Source organism: Palaemon carinicauda, chromosome 1, assembly GCF_036898095.1.
Source record: "Palaemon carinicauda isolate YSFRI2023 chromosome 1, ASM3689809v2, whole genome shotgun sequence".
In the NCBI taxonomy this organism is placed as follows: Eukaryota; Metazoa; Arthropoda; class Malacostraca; order Decapoda; family Palaemonidae; genus Palaemon; species Palaemon carinicauda.
In genome coordinates, this window is record NC_090725.1 from 107,320,822 (window position 1) to 107,341,803 (window position 20,982).

General features: G+C 30.6%; 1 protein-coding gene across 6 annotated transcripts in view; it reads left to right on the forward strand.

Moving 5' to 3' along the window:
* The first annotated feature begins 761 nt into the window (after nt 1-761).
* Nucleotides 762-20,982, forward strand: part of LOC137650790 (uncharacterized) — a 1,003,893-nt gene continuing 983,672 nt past the window's right edge. For all 6 annotated transcript variants that reach the window (XM_068383946.1, XM_068383952.1, XM_068383967.1 and 3 more), the window contains exon 1: nt 762-1,652. In XM_068383946.1, the coding sequence (XP_068240047.1) occupies nt 1,433-1,652 (220 nt within the window). In that variant the 5' untranslated portion in view covers nt 762-1,432. The remainder of the gene's footprint in view (nt 1,653-20,982) is intronic.

Consider the following 20,982-nt stretch of genomic DNA (forward strand, 5'->3'; position numbering starts at 1 on the left):
ATTTAAAAGAATAGATGAGAGAGAGAGAGAGAGAGAGAGAGAGAGAGAGAGAGAGAGAGAGAGAGAGAGAGAGAGAGAGAGAGAGAGAGCTATATAATAAGAGATGATAGAGAGAGAGAGAGAGAGAGAGAGAGAGAGAGAGAGAGAGAGAGAGAGAGAGAGAGAGAGAGAGAGAGAGAGAGAGAGAGAGCTATATAATAAGAGAGAGAGAGCTATATAATAAGAGATGATAGAGAGAGAGAGAGAGAGAGAGAGAGAGAGAGAGAGAGAGAGAGAGAGAGAGAGAGAGAGAGAGCTATATAATAAGAGATGATAAATAGAGAGAGAGAGAGAGAGAGAGAGAGAGAGAGAGAGAGAGAGAGAGAGAGAGAGAGAGAGAGAGAGAGGGGATAGATAATTTAGATAGTGCGAAATAAATAATAGATAGATAGATAGATAGAGAGAGAGATATACATAATAGGGATGATAGATAGATAGTGAGACATACATAATAGGGAAGATAAATAGTAAGAGAGAGAGAGAGAGAGAGAGAGAGAGAGAGAGAGAGAATTAGAAAAGCGAGAGCACTGTTTTCCCCTAACACGTGTATCGCAGCCTCTGATGTCTTTCTCTCTCTTTCCCCCTCTCTCTCTCTCTCTCTATCTTTCTCTCCCTTCCAGTCGGCATCTCCCTCTTTCCCTCCTCCTCCTGCTCCTGCTCCTCCTCTCTTTTTCCCCTCTCTCTCCTCTCCTTCAAACTCTAGGCTTTAGTTGAGTGTCGGCAGCCGTGGTTGGCGGTGCTTTGTGCGTGTCGTTTGTCCCGGTTTTCCCCATGCGTCGTCCGAGAGAGAGAAGGAGAGAAGAAGAAGAAGAAGAAGAATTATCCTCCTCCTCCTCCTCACGCTAAGGCTTGTAAACAAAACACCCCTCTCTTTCCTCTCTTATTCGAAACGTTTTTTCAAACGTTTCTATCGTTCGGTATTGTCGACGTCAGACGTCAGACGTCCCCGTCGCAATAGTAGCATCCATCCCCCTCCCTCCCCCTTCAGAAGACGTCGCTGTTTTATTCGGGTGAAATTGCTAGTGAGTGTGATACCGTCATCGTCGCCTTCAGCGCCGTCGTCGTCTATATTCGTCTGTCGAACCTCCTGCTACTCCCTGCCCCCGGTTTTTTTCTCTCCCTCTCTCTCTCCCTGGAACCCCCTACTTTCCCCCTCCCCCTTTGCCCCCTCTCATCCCCCTATAACCTCTCCAGATCCCCCAGGCGTTCCCCTTCAGAGTCAGTGGCAGAGTCGTAGCATGAACAGCTCTTCTCCGAGTGCAAGCCATCTCCCCCAGGTGCCTGCGTGACCACTATCCACCAGCCCCGGCCTTCGTCAGGAGCTTAGGAAGAGGCTGTGCAAAGGCCACACAAAGGCGCCGCCCTTGATAGAAAGTGAACTGAGAAGGGCGCCATGAAGCCTCCAACGCACCACCACGCACTCGTCCATGCCCTGTTCCTGATCTTAGCGGTGGGGCACATGACCCAGGACGCCCTTGCATACCACGCGGGGACTAAGAACCACCATCACGACGTCCACCATCACCAGGGCCACCACGAAGGACACCACCACTCCGCCACTCACCATGGACACCATCATGGTGGCCGGGCTGCTCGCACCAGGAGAGAGAAAGGTTAGTGAACAGTTTTTGAATAGTTTTGGATAGTGAGAAAGATCAGTGAACTGTTTTGGATAGTTTGGATAGGGAGAAAGGTCAGTGAACTGTTTTGGATAGTGAGAAAGGTCAGTAAACTGTTTTGGATAGGGAGAGGGGTCAGTGAAATGTTTTGGATAGTTTTGGTTAGTGAGAAAGGTCAGTGAATTGTTTTGGATATTGAGAAAGGTTTGTGAACTATTTTGGAAAGTTTTGGATAGTGAGAAATGTCAGTGAACTGTTTTGGATAGTGAGAGAGGTCAGTGAACTGTTTTGAATAGTTTTGGATAGTGAGAACAGTCAGTGAACTGTTTTGGATATTGAGAAAGGTCAGTGAACTGGTTTGGATAGTTTTGGATAGTGAGATAGATCCGTGAACTGTTTTGGATAGTGAGATAGATCAGTGAACTGTTTTGAATTGTTTTGGATAGTGAGAAAGGTCAGTGAACTGTTTTGAATAGTTTTGGATAGTGAGAAAGGTCAGTGAACTTTATTGAATAGTTTTTAATAGTGAGACAGATCAGTGAACTTTTTTGAATAGTTTTGGATAGTGAGAAAGTTCAGTGAACTGTTTTGGATAGTTTTGGATAGTAAGAAAGGTCAGTGAACTGTTTTGAATAGTTTTGGATAGTGAGACAGATCAGTGAACTGTTTTGAATAGTTTTGGATAGTGAGAAAGTTCAGTGAACTGTTTTGGATAGTTTTGGATAGTGAGAAAGGTCAGTGAACTGTTTTAGATAGTTGGATAGTGTGTGTGTTTGTGTGATTTCTATCGAAGTTTCTGTATTCCATTTTCAAGAGAGAAAATTATTTTGTTATAGGCATATGCCTATTGCAGTGCTTCCTCTTATACTCCTGAAAATTACTGTTTCTGTATTTAATTTAGGGAAGTGTGTTTTTTTTTCTTATTTAGGGCAGTTTGAGTCTCTTTTCTATTCTCTTGTTTCAAGAAACAAAACTATTTTTTTCATAGGCATATGCTTATTTATAGTGTTTCCTTCTTTACTCTTGAAAATTAGTCTCCATTTAATTTAAGACTGTGTGTGTCTTCTTTCTATTCTCGTATCAAGAGACAAAATTATTTTGTCATTAGCATATGCTTAATACCAGTGCTTCTTATTTCGCTCCTGAAAATGACTCTTACTGTATTTAATTCCTGGGAAGCTGTGATATTTATTTTTTATTTTTTATTAAACAATTTGGTTTCTTGTGAAAGTATTGCATAGAAAAAGAGTGAAATTTGAAGTTAAAAAAGAAAATGTTTTACTCACCACTAATTATTTCAGTGCAATTTCGGGTGGAATATCTTACTGAAGTTTTTGATATGGGGAATCCGATATTTTTTTTTCTATTAGAATATTTATTTCTATTAGACAATCTTTTTTTCTTGTGAAAAATATTCCACCGAAAACGACCGATTTTTTACAGCCCCGAAGAGTTTGTTTTATTTACCACAAATTTGTGGGTAAAAAAAATCTTACTAAAGTGTTTTGACAGTTTTGATTGGTTCTTGACTGAAAAGAAATACTTTGGCCCAACAAACAGAAAGTTATTGTTATTATTATTATTATTAGTTAAGCTACAACCCTAGTTGGTAAAGTAGGATGCTATAAGCCCGTGGGCTCCAGAGGGATAAAATAGCCCAGTGACGAAAGGAAATGAATAAACTATAAAAGAAGAAATGAACTATTAAAATAAAGTATTTTAAGAACAGTAAAAATATCAAAATAGATCTTTCGTATATAAATCATAAAAAAACAGACTTATGTCAGCTCGTTCAACATATAAACATTCGCTGTAAGTTAGAACTTCTGAAAATCCACCGATTCAACTACCTGATAATGATCATTTCACAACTTGATCACAGCTGGAATAAAACTTCTAGACTACTGTGCAGTATTGAGCCGCATGCTAGACAAGAGAAGGCATGACTATTAGAATTAACTGCATATCTAGTATTACGAACAGGATGGTACTGATTTTATTATATAATTTTGTAGATATTCTGCAAATTTTGGAAATCATGGGAGTGAATACATCACGTTATTCAGTGAATACATCAAGTTATTCAGCGGAGGGGGCACGTAATATGTCAAATGATTAATCTTGTTGACACTCCGTATTGTGATAGAATTATTCATTTATTCTCTTGTGATTTTTGCAATTATTATTATTATTATTATTAGTCGTAGTAGTAGTAGTAGTAGTAGTAGTAGTAGTAGTAGTAGTAGTATTGTTATTATTATTATTGTTATTTTTATTATTTTTATTATCATCATTATTATTATTATTAAAATTACAAAAACTATTAAGAAAACATTTTCAAATCAGTGAACACATTCGTTGGAAATCTTATTTTTTAGGTTTCTAAGTAAAATGCAAGATAATAAACACATAAACATACATGCACACATACTTATACACAAGCAATTCAAGACAGTATATGTATAAAGATGGTCATTTATATCATATATAAACAGTACAATACCTGCATATAAATATGATTTCTTGAATTACCTTTACCCGTATATAGAAGTATATATACATTTGAAGAATACATAAAAACACATAAAGGAATGAATACAAGTATGATTTTGAAATGCACAGTTATGCAATATATATATATATATATATATATATATATATATATAAATTATATATGTATATATATATATATATATATATATATATATATATATATATGAAACCTTTTGCGTCAATAGGCGTAAGAGATGATGATAATGATGATAATGATGATGATGATATATATATATATATATATATTTATATATATGTATATATATAAATATATATATATATATATATATACATATATATATATATGTGTGTGTGTGTGTTCATATATATTTTATGTATATATACAAACATATTTTTAGTGTGTGTGTATATATATATATATATATATATATATATATATATATATATATATATATATATATATATATTAAAAACGTCCACTAAAAATTATATGTGTAACTTTCCTATACTGTTAAAATGTATCGATTTGCATGGTAATTTCCCACTCTTAATGGAACCCTTAAATACCAAAATATAATTGTATGTACAAACTATTAATATAAACTGGTTAATGGAAATATTAAGAATGACCTATACTAACGATTTTTTTTTTGAAGTAATTCATTATATTACGAATATGTAAATAGAAATGTTGCTAAAAACTTTGAATTTAGAAATGAAAATTATTGTTGAAGTGATGGGAGTTATTATGAAATCAGTTTTGTAATTTGTTAAATGTTTTGCAATACTCAATTTTTAAAGTACAATGTATGCTTCTCTATTATTATTATTATTATTATTATTATTATTATTATTATTATTAATATTATTATTTTATTAATATTATTATTATTATTATTATTATTATTGTTATTATTATTATTATTATTATTATTATTATTATTATTATTATTATTATTGTTATTATTATTATTATTATTATTATTATTATTATTATTATTATTATTAGCTAAGCTACAAACCTAGTAGGAAAAGTAGGATGCTATAAACCCAACGGGGCCAACAGGGAAAAATAGAGAATGGGAATAAGGGAATAAACAAACTACAGGAGAACTACTGAACAATTAAAATGAAATATTTTAAGAACAGTAACAACATTAAAATATCCCATCTTTCATACATACATACATACATTATATATATATATATATATATATATATATATATATATATATATAATATATATATGTATATGTATATATATATATATATATATATATATAGAGAGAGAGAGAGAGAGAGAGAGAGAGAGAGAGAGAGAGAGAGAGAGAGAGAGAGAGAGAGAGAGAGAGAGAGAGATTATTATTATAATTACTATTATTATTATTATTATTATTATTATTATTATTATTATTATTATGATGATGATGTTTAGCCAAGCTAAACAGAATGCTACAAGCCCAAGGGCTCCAACTGGGAAAGTAGCCCAGTGAGGAAAGGAAATAGCAAATAAACCATATTTAAGCAGTGAATAAAACATATGAAAGATCTGTAACCAAATGATGGATAATAATCATTATAACATCTTGAAATCCAAATTCAATTTGGATATAGGAAATTTCTCTTGTCGATTCCAGTGATAATCTGGGTTATAAAAAGGCGTTTGCTTTCTTTGGAAAATAAAGGCTTTCTTTCAGATACTCAATAGCAGAATATAGTTGTTTGAGATATTGGAAGTTTTTTTTTTTTTTTTTTTTTTTTTTTTTTTTTTTTTTTTTTTTTTTTTTTTTGAGGTACCAAGTTGCTGAATATAGTTTAGAGTATTGAAATCACTGGGCTAATTATAAAGTTTTAATTTTTGAAGGATGATATCAACTGTATTGATGCATCAAGTTTAGAGAGAGTAAGAGTGATGTCAAATGCGTTTTGGAGTAATATGAAACTTTGGAAACATAAATATAAATGTGTATATATATATATTTATATTATGCATATATATTATATAGATGTATATATACATATATATATATATATATATATATATATATATATACATATACATGTGTGTATATATGTGTATATATATATATATATAATATATATTTATATTTCATATATATATATATATGTATATGTATAAATATATATATATATATATATATATATATATATATATATATATATGGATATACATAAATATTCTATCATATATATACACAAATTTCATATTGTGTGCGACAACCAGACACTGTTATTGTAACGAGATCTTGAATCACTAATGGTTTGTTTATACAAGTGAGATAAATCAGTGTACTGTTGTAGGGAGTTTCCCTGAATAATATATGATGACAGTTTCCGTACGGTTGAGTGAACACATCCTGGCAATCAGGTTTCGCTTTAGCAATGGGATATTCTACGAATTATACCTTTAAGAAGGATTTGAGAGATATTTTTCTCACTTTAGTAATGGAATATTCTACTAATTATACCTTTAAGAAGGATTTGAGAGATATATTTTCCCTATAGTAATGGGATATTCTACGAGTTATACCTTCAAAAAGGATTTGAGAGATATTTTTCTCACTTTAGTAATGGAATATTCTACTAATTATACCTTTAAGAAGGATTTGAGAGATATATTTTCCCTATAGTAATGGGATATTCTACGAGTTATACCTTCGAAAAGGATTTGAGAGATATATTTTCCCCTTAGTGATGGGTTATTCTACGAATTATACCTTCAAAAAGGATTTGAGAGATATATTTTCCCTTTAGTATTGAGATATTCTACGAGTTATACCTTCAAAAGGAATTTGAGAGATATATTTTCCCTTTAGTAATGAGATATTCTACGAATTATACCTTCAAAAAGGATTTGAGAGATATATTTTCCCTTTAGTATTGAGATATTCTACGAGTTATACCTTCAAAAGGAATTTGAGAGATATATTTTCCCTTTAGTAATGAGTTATTCTACGAATTATACCTTCAAAAAGGATTTGAGAGATATATTATCCATTCAGTAATGGACTATTCTACGAATTATACCTTCGAAAAGGATTTGAGAGATATATTTTCCCTTTTGCAATGGGATATTCTACGAATTATACCTTCAAAAAGAATTTGAGAGATATATTTTCCCTTTAGTAATGGGATATTCTACGAATTATACCTTCAAAAAGGATTTGAGAGATATTTTTTTCCCTTTAGTAATGGGATATTCTACGAGTTATACCTTCAAAAAGGATTTGAGAGATATATTTTCCATTTAGTAATGGGATATTCTACGAATTATACCTTCAAAAAGGATTTGAGAGATATATTTTCCCTTCAGTAATGAGATATTCTACGAATTATACCTTCAAAAAGGATTTGAGAGATATATTTTCCCTTCAGTAATGAGATATTCTACGAATTATACCTTCAAAAAGGATTTGAGAGATATATTTTCCCTTCAGTAATGAGATATTCTACGAATTATACCTTCAAAAAGGATTTGAGAGATATATTTTCCCTTTAGTAATGGGATATTTTACGAATTATACCTTCAAAAAGGATTTGAGAGATATATTTTCCCTTCAGTAATGAGATATTCTACGAATTATACCTTCAAAAAGGATTTGAGAGATATATTTTCCCTTTAGTAATGGGATATTCTACGAATTATACCTTCAAAAAGGATTTGAGAGATATATTTTCCCTTTAGTAATGGGATATTCTACGAATTATACCTTCAAAAAGGATTTGAGAGATATATTTTCCCTTCAGTAATGAGATATTCTACGAATTATACCTTCAAAAAGGATTTGAGAGATATATTTTCCGTTTAGTAATGAGATATTCTACGAATTATACCTTCAAAAAGGATTTGAGAGATATATTTTCCCTTTAGTAATGGGATATTCTACGAATTATACCTTCGAAAAGGATTTGAGAGATATATTTTCCCTTCAGTAATGAGATATTCTACGAATTATACCTTCAAAAAGGATTTGAGAGATATATTTTCCCTTCAGTAATGAGATATTCTACGAATTATACCTTCAAAAAGGATTTGAGAGATATATTTTCCCTTTAGTAATGAGATATTCTACGAATTATACCTTCAAAAAGGATTTGAGAGATATATTTTCCCTTTAGTAATGGGATATTCTACGAATTATACCTTCGAAAAGGATTTGAGAGATATATTTTCCCTTCAGTAATGAGATATTCTACGAATTATACCTTCAAAAAGGATTTGAGAGATATATTTTCCCTTTAGTAATGAGATATTCTACGAATTATACCTTCAAAAAGGATTTGAGAGATATATTTACCATTTAGTAATGGGATATTCTACGAATTATACCTTCAAAAAGGATTTGAGAGATATATTTTCCCTTCAGTAATGAGATATTCTACGAATTATACCTTCAAAAAGGATTTGAGAGATATATTTTCCCTTTAGTAATGGAATATTTTACGAATTATACTTTCAAAAAGGATTTGAGAGATATATTTTCCCTTTAGTAATGAGATATTCTACGAATTATACCTTCAAAAAGGATTTGAGAGATATATTTTCCCTTTAGTAATGGGATATTCTACGAATTATACCTTCAAAAAGGATTTGAGAGATATATTTTCCCTATAGTAATGGGATATTCTACGAGTTATACCTTCAAAAAGGATTTGAGAGATATATTTTTCCTTTAGTAATGGACTATTCTACGAATTATACCTTCAAAAAGGATTTGAGACATATATTTTCCCTTTAGTAATGAGATATTTTACGAATTATACCTTCAAAAAGGATTTGAGAGATATATTTTCCCTTTAGTAATGGAATATTCTACTAATTCTACATTCAAAAAGGATTTGAGAGATATATTTTCCCTATAGTAATGGGATATTCTACGAGTTATACCTTTAAAAAGGATTTGAGAGATATATTTTCCCTTTTGCAATGGGATATTCTACGAATTATACCTTCAAAAAGGATTTGAGAGATATATTTTCCCTTTAGTAATGAGATATTCTACGAATTATACCTTCAAAAAGGATTTGAGAGATATTTTTTTCACTTTAGTAATGGGATATTCTACGAGTTATACCTTCAAAAAGGATTTGAGAGATATATTTTCCCTTTAGTAATGAGATATTCTACGAATTATACCTTCAAAAAGGATTTGAGAGATATTTTTTTTTCACTTTACTATTGGGATATTCTACGAGTTATACCTTCAAAAAGGATTTGAGAGATATATTTTCCCTTTAGTAATGGAATATTCTACGAATTATACCTTCGAAAAGGATTTGAGAGATATATTTTCCCTTTAGTAATGGAATATTCTACTAATTATACCTTCGAAAATGATTTGAGAGATATATTTTCCCTTTAGTGCAGGAATATTCTACTAATTATACTTTCAAAAAGGATTTGAGAGATATATTTTCCCTTTAGTAATGAGATATTCTACGAATTATACCTTCAAAAAGGATTTGAGAGATATTTTTTTCACTTTAGTAATGGGATATTCTACGAGTTATACCTTCAAAAAGGATTTGAGAGATATATTTTCCCCATAGTAATGAGATATTCTACGAATTATACCTTCAAAAAGGATTTGAGAGATATTTTTTTCACTTTAGTAATGGGATATTCTACGAGTTATACCTTCAAAAAGGATTTGAGAGATATATTTTCCCTTTAGTAATGGAATATTCTACGAATTATACCTTCGAAAAGGATTTGAGAGATATATTTTCCCTTTAGTAATGGAATATTCTACTAATTATACCTTCGAAAATGATTTGAGAGATATATTTTCCCTTTAGTGCAGGAATATTCTACTAATTATACCTTCAAAAAGGATTTGAGAGATATATTTTCCCTTTAGTGCAGGAATATTCTACTAATTATACCTTCAAAAAGGATTTGAGAGATATATTTTCCCTTTAGTAATGAGATATTCTACGAATTATACCTTCAAAAAGGATTTGAGAGATATTTTTTTCACTTTAGTAATGGGATATTCTACGAGTTATACCTTCAAATAGGATTTGAGAGATATATTTTCCATTTAGTAATGGGATATTCTACGAATTATACCTTCGAAAAGGATTTGAGAGATATATTTTCCCTTTAGTAATGGGATATTCTACGAAATATACTTTCAAAAAATATTTAAGAGATATATTTTCCCCTTTTTGCAATGGGATATACTACGAATTATATATTTTTTCTTTTGTAATGGGATATTCTACGAATATACCTCCAAAATGGATTTGAGAGATATATTTTCCCTTTTGCAATGAGATATTCTACGAATTATACCTTCAAAAAGGTTTTGAGAGATATATTTTCCCTTTAGTAATGGAATATTCTACTAATTATACCTTTGAAAAGTATTTGAGAGATATATTTTCCCTTTAGTAATGGAATATTCTACTAATTTTTTCCCTTTAGTAATGGGATATTCTACGAGTTATACCTTCAAAAAGGATTTGAGAGATATATTTTCCATTTAGTAATGGGATATTCTACGAATTATACCTTCGAAAAGGATTTGAGAGATATATTTTCCCTTTAGTAATGGGATATTCTACGAATTATACCTTCGAAAAGGATTTGAGAGATATATTTTCCCTCTAGTAATGGGATATTCTACGAGTTATACCTTCAAAAAGGATTTGAGAGATATATTTTCCCCTTAGTGATGGGTTATTCTACGAGTTATACCTTCAAAAAGGATTTGAGAAATATTTTTTCCCTTTAGTAATTGACTATTCTACGAATTATACCTTCAAAAAGGATTTGAGAGATATTTTATCCCTTTAGTAATTGACTATTCTACGAATTATACCTTCAAAAAGGATTTGAGAGATATTTTATCCCTTTAGTAATTGACTATTCTACGAGTTATACCTTCAAAAAGGATTTGAGAGATATATTTTCCCTTTTGCAATGGGATATTCTACGAATTATACCTTCAAAAAGAATTTGAGTAATATGTTCTCCCTTTTTCATTGGGATATTCTACGAATTATACCTTCAAAAAGGATTTGAGAGATATATTTTCCATTTAGTAATGGGATATTCTACGAGTTATACCTTCAAAAAGGATTTGAGAGATATATTTTCCATTTAGTAATGGGATATTCTACGAGTTATACCTTCAAAAAGGATTTGAGAGATATATGTTCCATTTAGTAATGAGATATTCTACGAGTTATACCTTCAAAAAGGATTTGAGAGATATATTTTCCATTTAGTAATGGGATATTCTACGAATTATACCTTCGAAAAGGATTTGAGAGATATATTTTCCCTTTAGTAATGGGATATTCTACGAGTTATACCTTCAAAAAGGATTTGAGAGATATATTTTCCATTTAGTAATGGGATATTCTACGAGTTATACCTTCAAAAAGGATTTGAGAGATATATTTTCCCCTTAGTGATGGGTTATTCTACGAATTATACCTTCAAAAAGGATTTGAGACATATATTCTCCCTTTAGTATTGAGATATTCTACGAGTTATACCTTCAAAAGGAATTTGAGAGATATATTTTCCCTTTAGTAATGAGATATTCTACGAAATATACCTTCAAAAAGGATTTGAGAGATATATTTTCCCTTTAGTATTGAGATATTCTACGAGTTATACCTTCAAAAGGAATTTGAGAGATATATTTTCCCTTTAGTAATGAGTTATTCTACGAATTATACCTTCAAAAAGGATTTGAGAGATATATTATCCATTCAGTAATGGACTATTCTACGAATTATACCTTCGAAAAGGATTTGAGAGATATATTTTCCCTTTAGTAATGGGATATTCTACGAATTATACCTTCAAAAAGAATTTGAGAGATATATTTTCCCTTTAGTAATGGGATATTCTACGAATTATACCTTCAAAAAGGATTTGAGAGATATTTTTTCCCCTTAGTAATGGGATATTCTACGAGTTATACCTTCAAAAAGGATTTGAGAGATATATTTTCCATTTAGTAATGGGATATTCTACGAATTATACCTTCAAAAAGGATTTGAGAGATATATTTTCCCTTCAGTAATGAGATATTCTACGAATTATACCTTCAAAAAGGATTTGAGAGATATATTTTCCCTTCAGTAATGAGATATTCTACGAATTATACCTTCAAAAAGGATTTGAGAGATATATTTTCCCTTCAGTAATGAGATATTCTACGAATTATACCTTCAAAAAGGATTTGAGAGATATATTTTCCCTTCAGTAATGAGATATTCTACGAATTATACCTTCAAAAAGGATTTGAGAGATATATTTTCCCTTTAGTAATGAGATATTCTACGAATTATACCTTCAAAAAGGATTTGAGAGATATATTTTCCCTTTAGTAATGGGATATTCTACGAATTATACCTTCGAAAAGGATTTGAGAGATATATTTTCCCTTCAGTAATGAGATATTCTACGAATTATACCTTCAAAAAGGATTTGAGAGATATATTTTCCCTTTAGTAATGAGATATTCTACGAATTATACCTTCAAAAAGGATTTGAGAGATATATTTACCATTTAGTAATGGGATATTCTACGAATTATACCTTCAAAAAGGATTTGAGAGATATATTTTCCCTTCAGTAATGAGATATTCTACGAATTATACCTTCAAAAAGGATTTGAGAGATATATTTTCCCTTTAGTAATGGAATATTTTACGAATTATACTTTCAAAAAGGATTTGAGAGATATATTTTCCCTTTAGTAATGAGATATTCTACGAATTATACCTTCAAAAAGGATTTGAGAGATATATTTTCCCTTTAGTAATGGGATATTCTACGAATTATACCTTCAAAAAGGATTTGAGAGATATATTTTCCCTATAGTAATGGGATATTCTACGAGTTATACCTTCAAAAAGGATTTGAGAGATATATTTTTCCTTTAGTAATGGACTATTCTACGAATTATACCTTCAAAAAGGATTTGAGACATATATTTTCCCTTTAGTAATGAGATATTTTACGAATTATACCTTCAAAAAGGATTTGAGAGATATATTTTCCCTTTAGTAATGGAATATTCTACTAATTCTACATTCAAAAAGGATTTGAGAGATATATTTTCCCTATAGTAATGGGATATTCTACGAGTTATACCTTTAAAAAGGATTTGAGAGATATATTTTCCCTTTAGTAAAGGAATATTCTACTAATTATACCTTCAAAAAGGATTTGAGAGATATATTTCTCCTTTATTAATGAGATATTCTACGAATTATACCTTCAAAAATGATTTGAGAGATATATTTTCCCTTTAGTAAAGGAATATTCTACTAATTATACCTTCAAAAAGGATTTGAGAGATATATTTTCCCTTTAGTAATGAGATATTCTACGAATTATACCTTCAAAAAGGATTTGAGAGATATTTTTTTCACTTTAGTAATGGGATATTCTACGAGTTATACCTTCAAAAAGGATTTGAGAGATATATTTTCCCTTTAGTAATGAGATATTCTACGAATTATACCTTCAAAAAGGATTTGAGAGATATTTTTTTTTCACTTTACTATTGGGATATTCTACGAGTTATACCTTCAAAAAGGATTTGAGAGATATATTTTCCCTTTAGTAATGGAATATTCTACGAATTATACCTTCGAAAAGGATTTGAGAGATATATTTTCCCTTTAGTAATGGAATATTCTACTAATTATACCTTCGAAAATGATTTGAGAGATATATTTTCCCTTTAGTGCAGGAATATTCTACTAATTATACCTTCAAAAAGGATTTGAGAGATATATTTTCCCTTTAGTAATGAGATATTCTACGAATTATACCTTCAAAAAGGATTTGAGAGATATTTTTTTCACTTTAGTAATGGGATATTCTACGAGTTATACCTTCAAAAAGGATTTGAGAGATATATTTTCCCCATAGTAATGAGATATTCTACGAATTATACCTTCAAAAAGGATTTGAGAGATATTTTTTTCACTTTAGTAATGGGATATTCTACGAGTTATACCTTCAAAAAGGATTTGAGAGATATATTTTCCCTTTAGTAATGGAATATTCTACGAATTATACCTTCGAAAAGGATTTGAGAGATATATTTTCCCTTTAGTAATGGAATATTCTACTAATTATACCTTCGAAAATGATTTGAGAGATATATTTTCCCTTTAGTGCAGGAATATTCTACTAATTATACCTTCAAAAAGGATTTGAGAGATATATTTTCCCTTTAGTGCAGGAATATTCTACTAATTATACCTTCAAAAAGGATTTGAGAGATATATTTTCCCTTTAGTAATGAGATATTCTACGAATTATACCTTCAAAAAGGATTTGAGAGATATTTTTTTCACTTTAGTAATGGGATATTCTACGAGTTATACCTTCAAATAGGATTTGAGAGATATATTTTCCATTTAGTAATGGGATATTCTACGAATTATACCTTCGAAAAGGATTTGAGAGATATATTTTCCCTTTAGTAATGGGATATTCTACGAATTATACCTTCAAAAAGGTTTTGAGAGATATATTTTCCCTTTAGTAATGGGATATTCTACGAATTATACTTTCAAAAAAGATTTAAGAGATATATTTTCCCGTTTTTGCAATGGGATATACTACGAATTATATATTTTTTCTTTTGTAATGGGATATTCTACGAATATACCTCCAAAATGGATTTGAGAGATATATTTTCCCTTTTGCAATGAGATATTCTACGAATTATACCTTCAAAAAGGTTTTGAGAGATATATTTTCCCTTTAGTAATGGAATATTCTACTAATTATACCTTTGAAAAGTATTTGAGAGATATATTTTCCCTTTAGTAATGGAATATTCTACTAATTTTTTCCCTTTAGTAATGGGATATTCTACGAGTTATACCTTCAAAAAGGATTTGAGAGATATATTTTCCATTTAGTAATGGGATATTCTACGAATTATACCTTCGAAAAGGATTTGAGAGATATATTTTCCCTTTAGTAATGGGATATTCTACGAATTATACCTTCGAAAAGGATTTGAGAGATATATTTTCCCTCTAGTAATGGGATATTCTACGAGTTATACCTTCAAAAAGGATTTGAGAGATATATTTTCCCCTTAGTGATGGGTTATTCTACGAGTTATACCTTCAAAAAGGATTTGAGAAATATTTTTTCCCTTTAGTAATTGACTATTCTACGAATTATACCTTCAAAAAGGATTTGAGAGATATTTTATCCCTTTAGTAATTGACTATTCTACGAATTATACCTTCAAAAAGGATTTGAGAGATATTTTATCCCTTTAGTAATTGACTATTCTACGAGTTATACCTTCAAAAAGGATTTGAGAGATATATTTTCCCTTTTGCAATGGGATATTCTACGAATTATACCTTCAAAAAGAATTTGAGTAATATGTTCTCCCTTTTTCATTGGGATATTCTACGAATTATACCTTCAAAAAGGATTTGAGAGATATATTTTCCATTTAGTAATGAGATATTCTACGAGTTATACCATCATAAAGGATTTGAGAGATATATTTTCCATTTAGTAATGGGATATTCTACGAATTATACCTTCAAAAAGGATTTGAGAGACATATTTTCCCTTTAGTAATGGGATATTCTACGAATTATACCTTCAAAAATGATTTAAGAGATATATTTTCCCCTTTGCAATGGGATATACTACGAATTATATATTTTTTCTTTTGTGATGGGCTATTCTACGAATTATACCTTCAAAAAGGATTTGAGTGATATATTTTCCCTTTTGCAATGAGATATTCCACGAATTATACCTTCAAAAAGAATTTGAGTAATATATTCTCCCTTTTTCGATGGGATATTCTTCGAATTATACCTTCAAAAAGGATTTGAGAAATATTTTCCCTTTTGCAATGGGATATTCTACGAATTATACCTTCAAAAAGGATTTGATAGATATTTTTTCCCTTTAGTAATTAGATATTCTACGAAATATACCTTCAAAAAGGATTTGAGAGATATATTTTCCCCTTTTTGCAATGGGATATACTATGAATTATATAATTTTTTCTTTTGTAATGGGATATTCTACGAATTATACCTCCAAAAATGATTTGAGTAATATGTTCTTCATTTTGCAATGGGATATTCTCCGAGATATACCTTCAAAAAGGATTTGAGAAATATATCCTTACTTTTGCAAGGGGATATTCTACGAATTATACCTTCAAAAAGAATTTGAGTAATATGTTCTTCATTTTGCAATGGGATATTCTCCGAATTATACCTTCAAAAAGGATTTGAGAAATATATTTTCCCTTTTGCAATGGGATATTCTACGAATTATACCTTCAAAAAGGATTTAAGAGATATATTTTCCCTTTTGCAATGGGATATTCTACGAATTATACCTTCAAAAAGGATTTGAGAGATATATTTTCCCTTTAGTAATGGGATATTCTACGAATTATACCTTCAAAAAGGATTTGAGAGATATATTTCTGTAGTAATGGGATATTCTACGAATTATACCTTCAAAAAGGATTTGAGAGATATATTTTCCCTTTTGCAATGGGATATTCTACGAATTATACCTTCAAAAAGAATTTGAGTAATATGTTCTTCATTTTGCAATGGGATATTCTACGAATTATACCTCCAAAAAGGATTTGAGAGATATATTTTCCCTTTAGTAATGGGATATTTTACGAATTATACCTTCAAAAAGGATTTGAGAGATATATTTTCCCATTAGTAATGGGATATTCTACGAATTATACCTTCAAAAAGGATTTGAGAGATATATTTTCCCTTTTGCAATGGGATATTCTACGAAATATACCTTCAAAAATAATTTTATTGATAGGTTTTACCTTTTGCAAAGGGATATTCTACGAATTATACCAAAATGATTTGATTTAGTTGCTATATATGTTTCCCCTTTAGTAATGAGATATTCTACGAATTTAACCAAAAATAATTTGACATATTTATTTTCTCTTTAGCACTGATTTATTCCACGAATTATACCTTCAAGAATTATTTTTATATAGGTGACAGATATTTTTCTAATATTTCAATGGGATAGTCCACTAATTATACCTCCAATAACGATTTTCTATTGGTGTTAGATATGTTTTTTTTTTTATTTATATGATTTCGTACATTTATTATTATTATTATTATTATTATTATTATTATTATTATTATTAATTACTAAGCTACACCCCTATTTGGAAAAGCAGGGTGCTATAAGCCCAAGGGCTTCTACAGGGAAAATAATATTAGCGGGGAATCATTCATCATTTAATTAATTTTACAGCGTATATATGAGATGGGTCAAATGGTAGATCCTACTGAATAAAATGGTATTGTTTTTCCAATTCGATCTATGTATCAATCTGCCTGTGTATCTATCTATCTATTATTTAAATTTCATAACATATACTTGCCTTATGTATTAAAAGTGGAACTAGGTTAATGTGTTTGCACTTCAAATTATGAAAGAGGTAAAAATTAGTTTGGTTTAATTTTTTCTTTCTTTTGAATTCAGCGTTGACTTTTAATTGAATAAACTAGGAAATTATTAATAGCAGAGGGATAACGCAGGGCTCAAATGCATAGTATAGGATATATATATTTATATATGGCTGGACAGGATTAGAAATTAAACTATAAGAGAGATTACTCGAGTACCATATGTGGATGAGGTCATGATGAGGGGTAGATGGAGATGGTTTGGGCATGCCCTTCGCACTTCCCAAGAGTGATTAGTTCATCGAACGTTCAGCTGGGCTCTACAAGGCACTAGAAGAATTGGAAGACCCAGGCCTACCTGGCAAAGGAATATAAAACGCCAATTAGGAGATGATGAATGGAGAAGTATTGAATTGAAAGCTCAAGACAGAGACGACTGGCGAAATCTAACCGAGGCCCTTTGCGTCAAAAGGCGTAGGAGTAGATGATAATGATTTATTAGCCTAAAATAGATATGTCTACCTGATGAGACATATTGAGCCGTTGTCTGTTTCTCTTTATTCTTCTTATTATTACTAGCCAAGCTACAACCCGAATTAAAAAAGCAGAATGCTATAATACCAAGGGCTCCCACATGGAAACATAGCCCAGTGAGGAAAGGAAATAAAGCAATAAATAAACTACAAGAGAAGTAATAAAAGAGACAGTACTATACGTTGATCATATGTTTACTGTATATGTTTGACTATATGGACATTGTATTATTGCATAGATATTTGTCTCTTTCTTCTACTTCTCATATGTGGTTTAAATTCTAATAATACAAATATTCAGTATTATGGTGTGCTTACAAACTTGCATTATTTACCACAGTAAAGGAAGTGTAAATATTTATTCGCGTGCTATTTTGTGGCGTCACAGAAAAACTAATAGCATGCATTTATGTTTTTATGTCTTGCAATAATTTAGCTTTACAACATTTAGGAATACAGCTCATTATGTAGGAGTTGTGTTGCAAACATTTAGCAATACAGCTCATTATGTGGGAGTAGTATTGCAAATATTTAGGAATACGGTCATTATGTAGGAGTAGTGTTACAAACATTTAAGAACACGACTCATTATGTAGGAGTAGTATTGCAAACATTTAGCAATACAGCTTATTATGTAGGAGTAGTGTTGCAAACATCTAGCAATACGGCTCATTATGTAGGAGTAGTGTTGCAAACATTTAGCAATACGGCTCATTATGTAGTAGTAGTGTTGCAAATATTTAGGAATATGGTCATTATGTAGTAGTGTTGCAAACATTTAAGAATACGGCTCATTATGTAGGAGTAGTGTTGCAAACATTTAGCAATACAGCTAATTATGGTGGAGTAGTGTTGCAAACATTTAGCAATACGGCTAATTATGTAGGAGTACTGTTGCAAACATTTAGGAATACGGCTTTTTGTGTAAGGGTAATGTTGCAAACATTTAAGAATACAGCGCATTATATAGGAGTAGTGTTGCAAATATTTAGCAATATGGCTCATTATGTAGGAGCAGTTTTGCATACATTTAGCAATACGACACATTATGTAGGAGTAGTTTTGCAAACATTTAGCAATACGACTCATTATGCAGTAGTTTTGCAAACATTTAGCATTACGACTCGTTATATAAGAGTAGTGTTGCAAACATTTAGCAATACGCTCATTATGTAGTAGTTTTGCAAACATTTAGCAATACGACTCATTATGTAGGAGTAGTTTTGAAAACATTTAGCAATAGGACACATTATGTAGGAGTAGTTTTGCAAACATTTAGCAATAAGACTCATTATGCAGTAGTTTTGCAAAGATTTAGCAATACGACTTGTTATATAAGAGTAGTGTTGCAAACATTTAGCAATACAGCTCATTATGTAGGAGTAGTTTTGCAAACATTTAGCAATATGACTTATTATGTAGGAGTAGTTTTGAAAACATTCAGCAATACGACACATTATGTAGGAGTAGTTGGCAAACATTTAGCAGTACGACTCATTCTGTATGAGTAGTTTTGTAAACATTTAGCAATACGACTCATTATGTAGGAGTAGTTTTTTAAACATTTAGCAATAAGGCTCATTATATAGGAGTAGTTTGGCAAACATTTAGCAATACGACTCATTAAGTATGAGTAGTTTTGCAAAAATTTAGCAATACGACTCAATATGTTGGAGTAGTTTGGCAAACATTTAGCAATACGACTCATTATGTAGGAGTAGTTTTGCAAACATTTAGCAATACGGCTCATTGTGTAGGAGTAGTTTTTTAAAAATTTAGCAATAAGGCTCATTATATAGGAGTAGTTTGGCAAATATTTAGCAATAAGACTCATTAAGTATGAGTAGTTTTGCAAACATTTAGCAATATGACTCAATATGTTGGAGTAGTTTGGCAAACATTTAGCAATACGACTCATTATGTAGGAGTAGTTTTGCAAACATTTAGCAATACGGCTCATTATGTAGGAGTAGTTTGGCAAACATTTAGTAATACGACTCATTATGTAGGAGTAGTTTTGCAAACATTTAGCAATACAGCTCATTGTGTAGGAGTAGTGTTGCAAACATTTAGCAATATGGTTCATTATGTAGGAGTAGTTTTGCAAACATTTAGCAATACGACACATTATGTAGGAGTAGTTTTGCAAACATTTGGCAATACGGCTCATTATGTAGGAGTAATGCTGCAAACATTTAGGAATACGGCTCATTATGTGGGAGTAGTGTTGCAAATATTTAGGAATACGGCTTAATATCTAGGAGTAGTGTTGCAAACATTTAAGAATGCGGTTCATTATGTAGGAGTAGTGTTGCAACCATTTAGAAATATGGTTCATTATGTAGGAGTAGTTTTGCAAACATTTAGCAATACGACACATTATGTAGGAGTAGTTTTGCAAACATTTGGCAATACGACACATTATGTAGGAGTAGTTTTGCAAACATTTGGCAATACGGCTCATTATGTAGGAGTAATGCTGCAAACATTTAGGAATACGGCTCATTATGTGGGAGTAGTGTTGCAAATATTTAGGAATACGGCTTAATATCTAGGAGTAGTGTTGCAAACATTTAAGAATGCGGTTCATTATGTAGGAGTAGTGTTGCAACCATTTAGAAATATGGTTCATTATGTAGGAGTAGTTTTGCAAACATTTAGCAATACGACACATTATGTAGGAGTAGTTTTGCAAACATTTGGCAATACGACACATTATGTAGGAGTAGTTTTGCAAACATTTGGCAATACGGCTCATTATGTAGGAGTAATGCTGCAAACATTTAGGAATACGGCTCATTATGTGGGAGTAG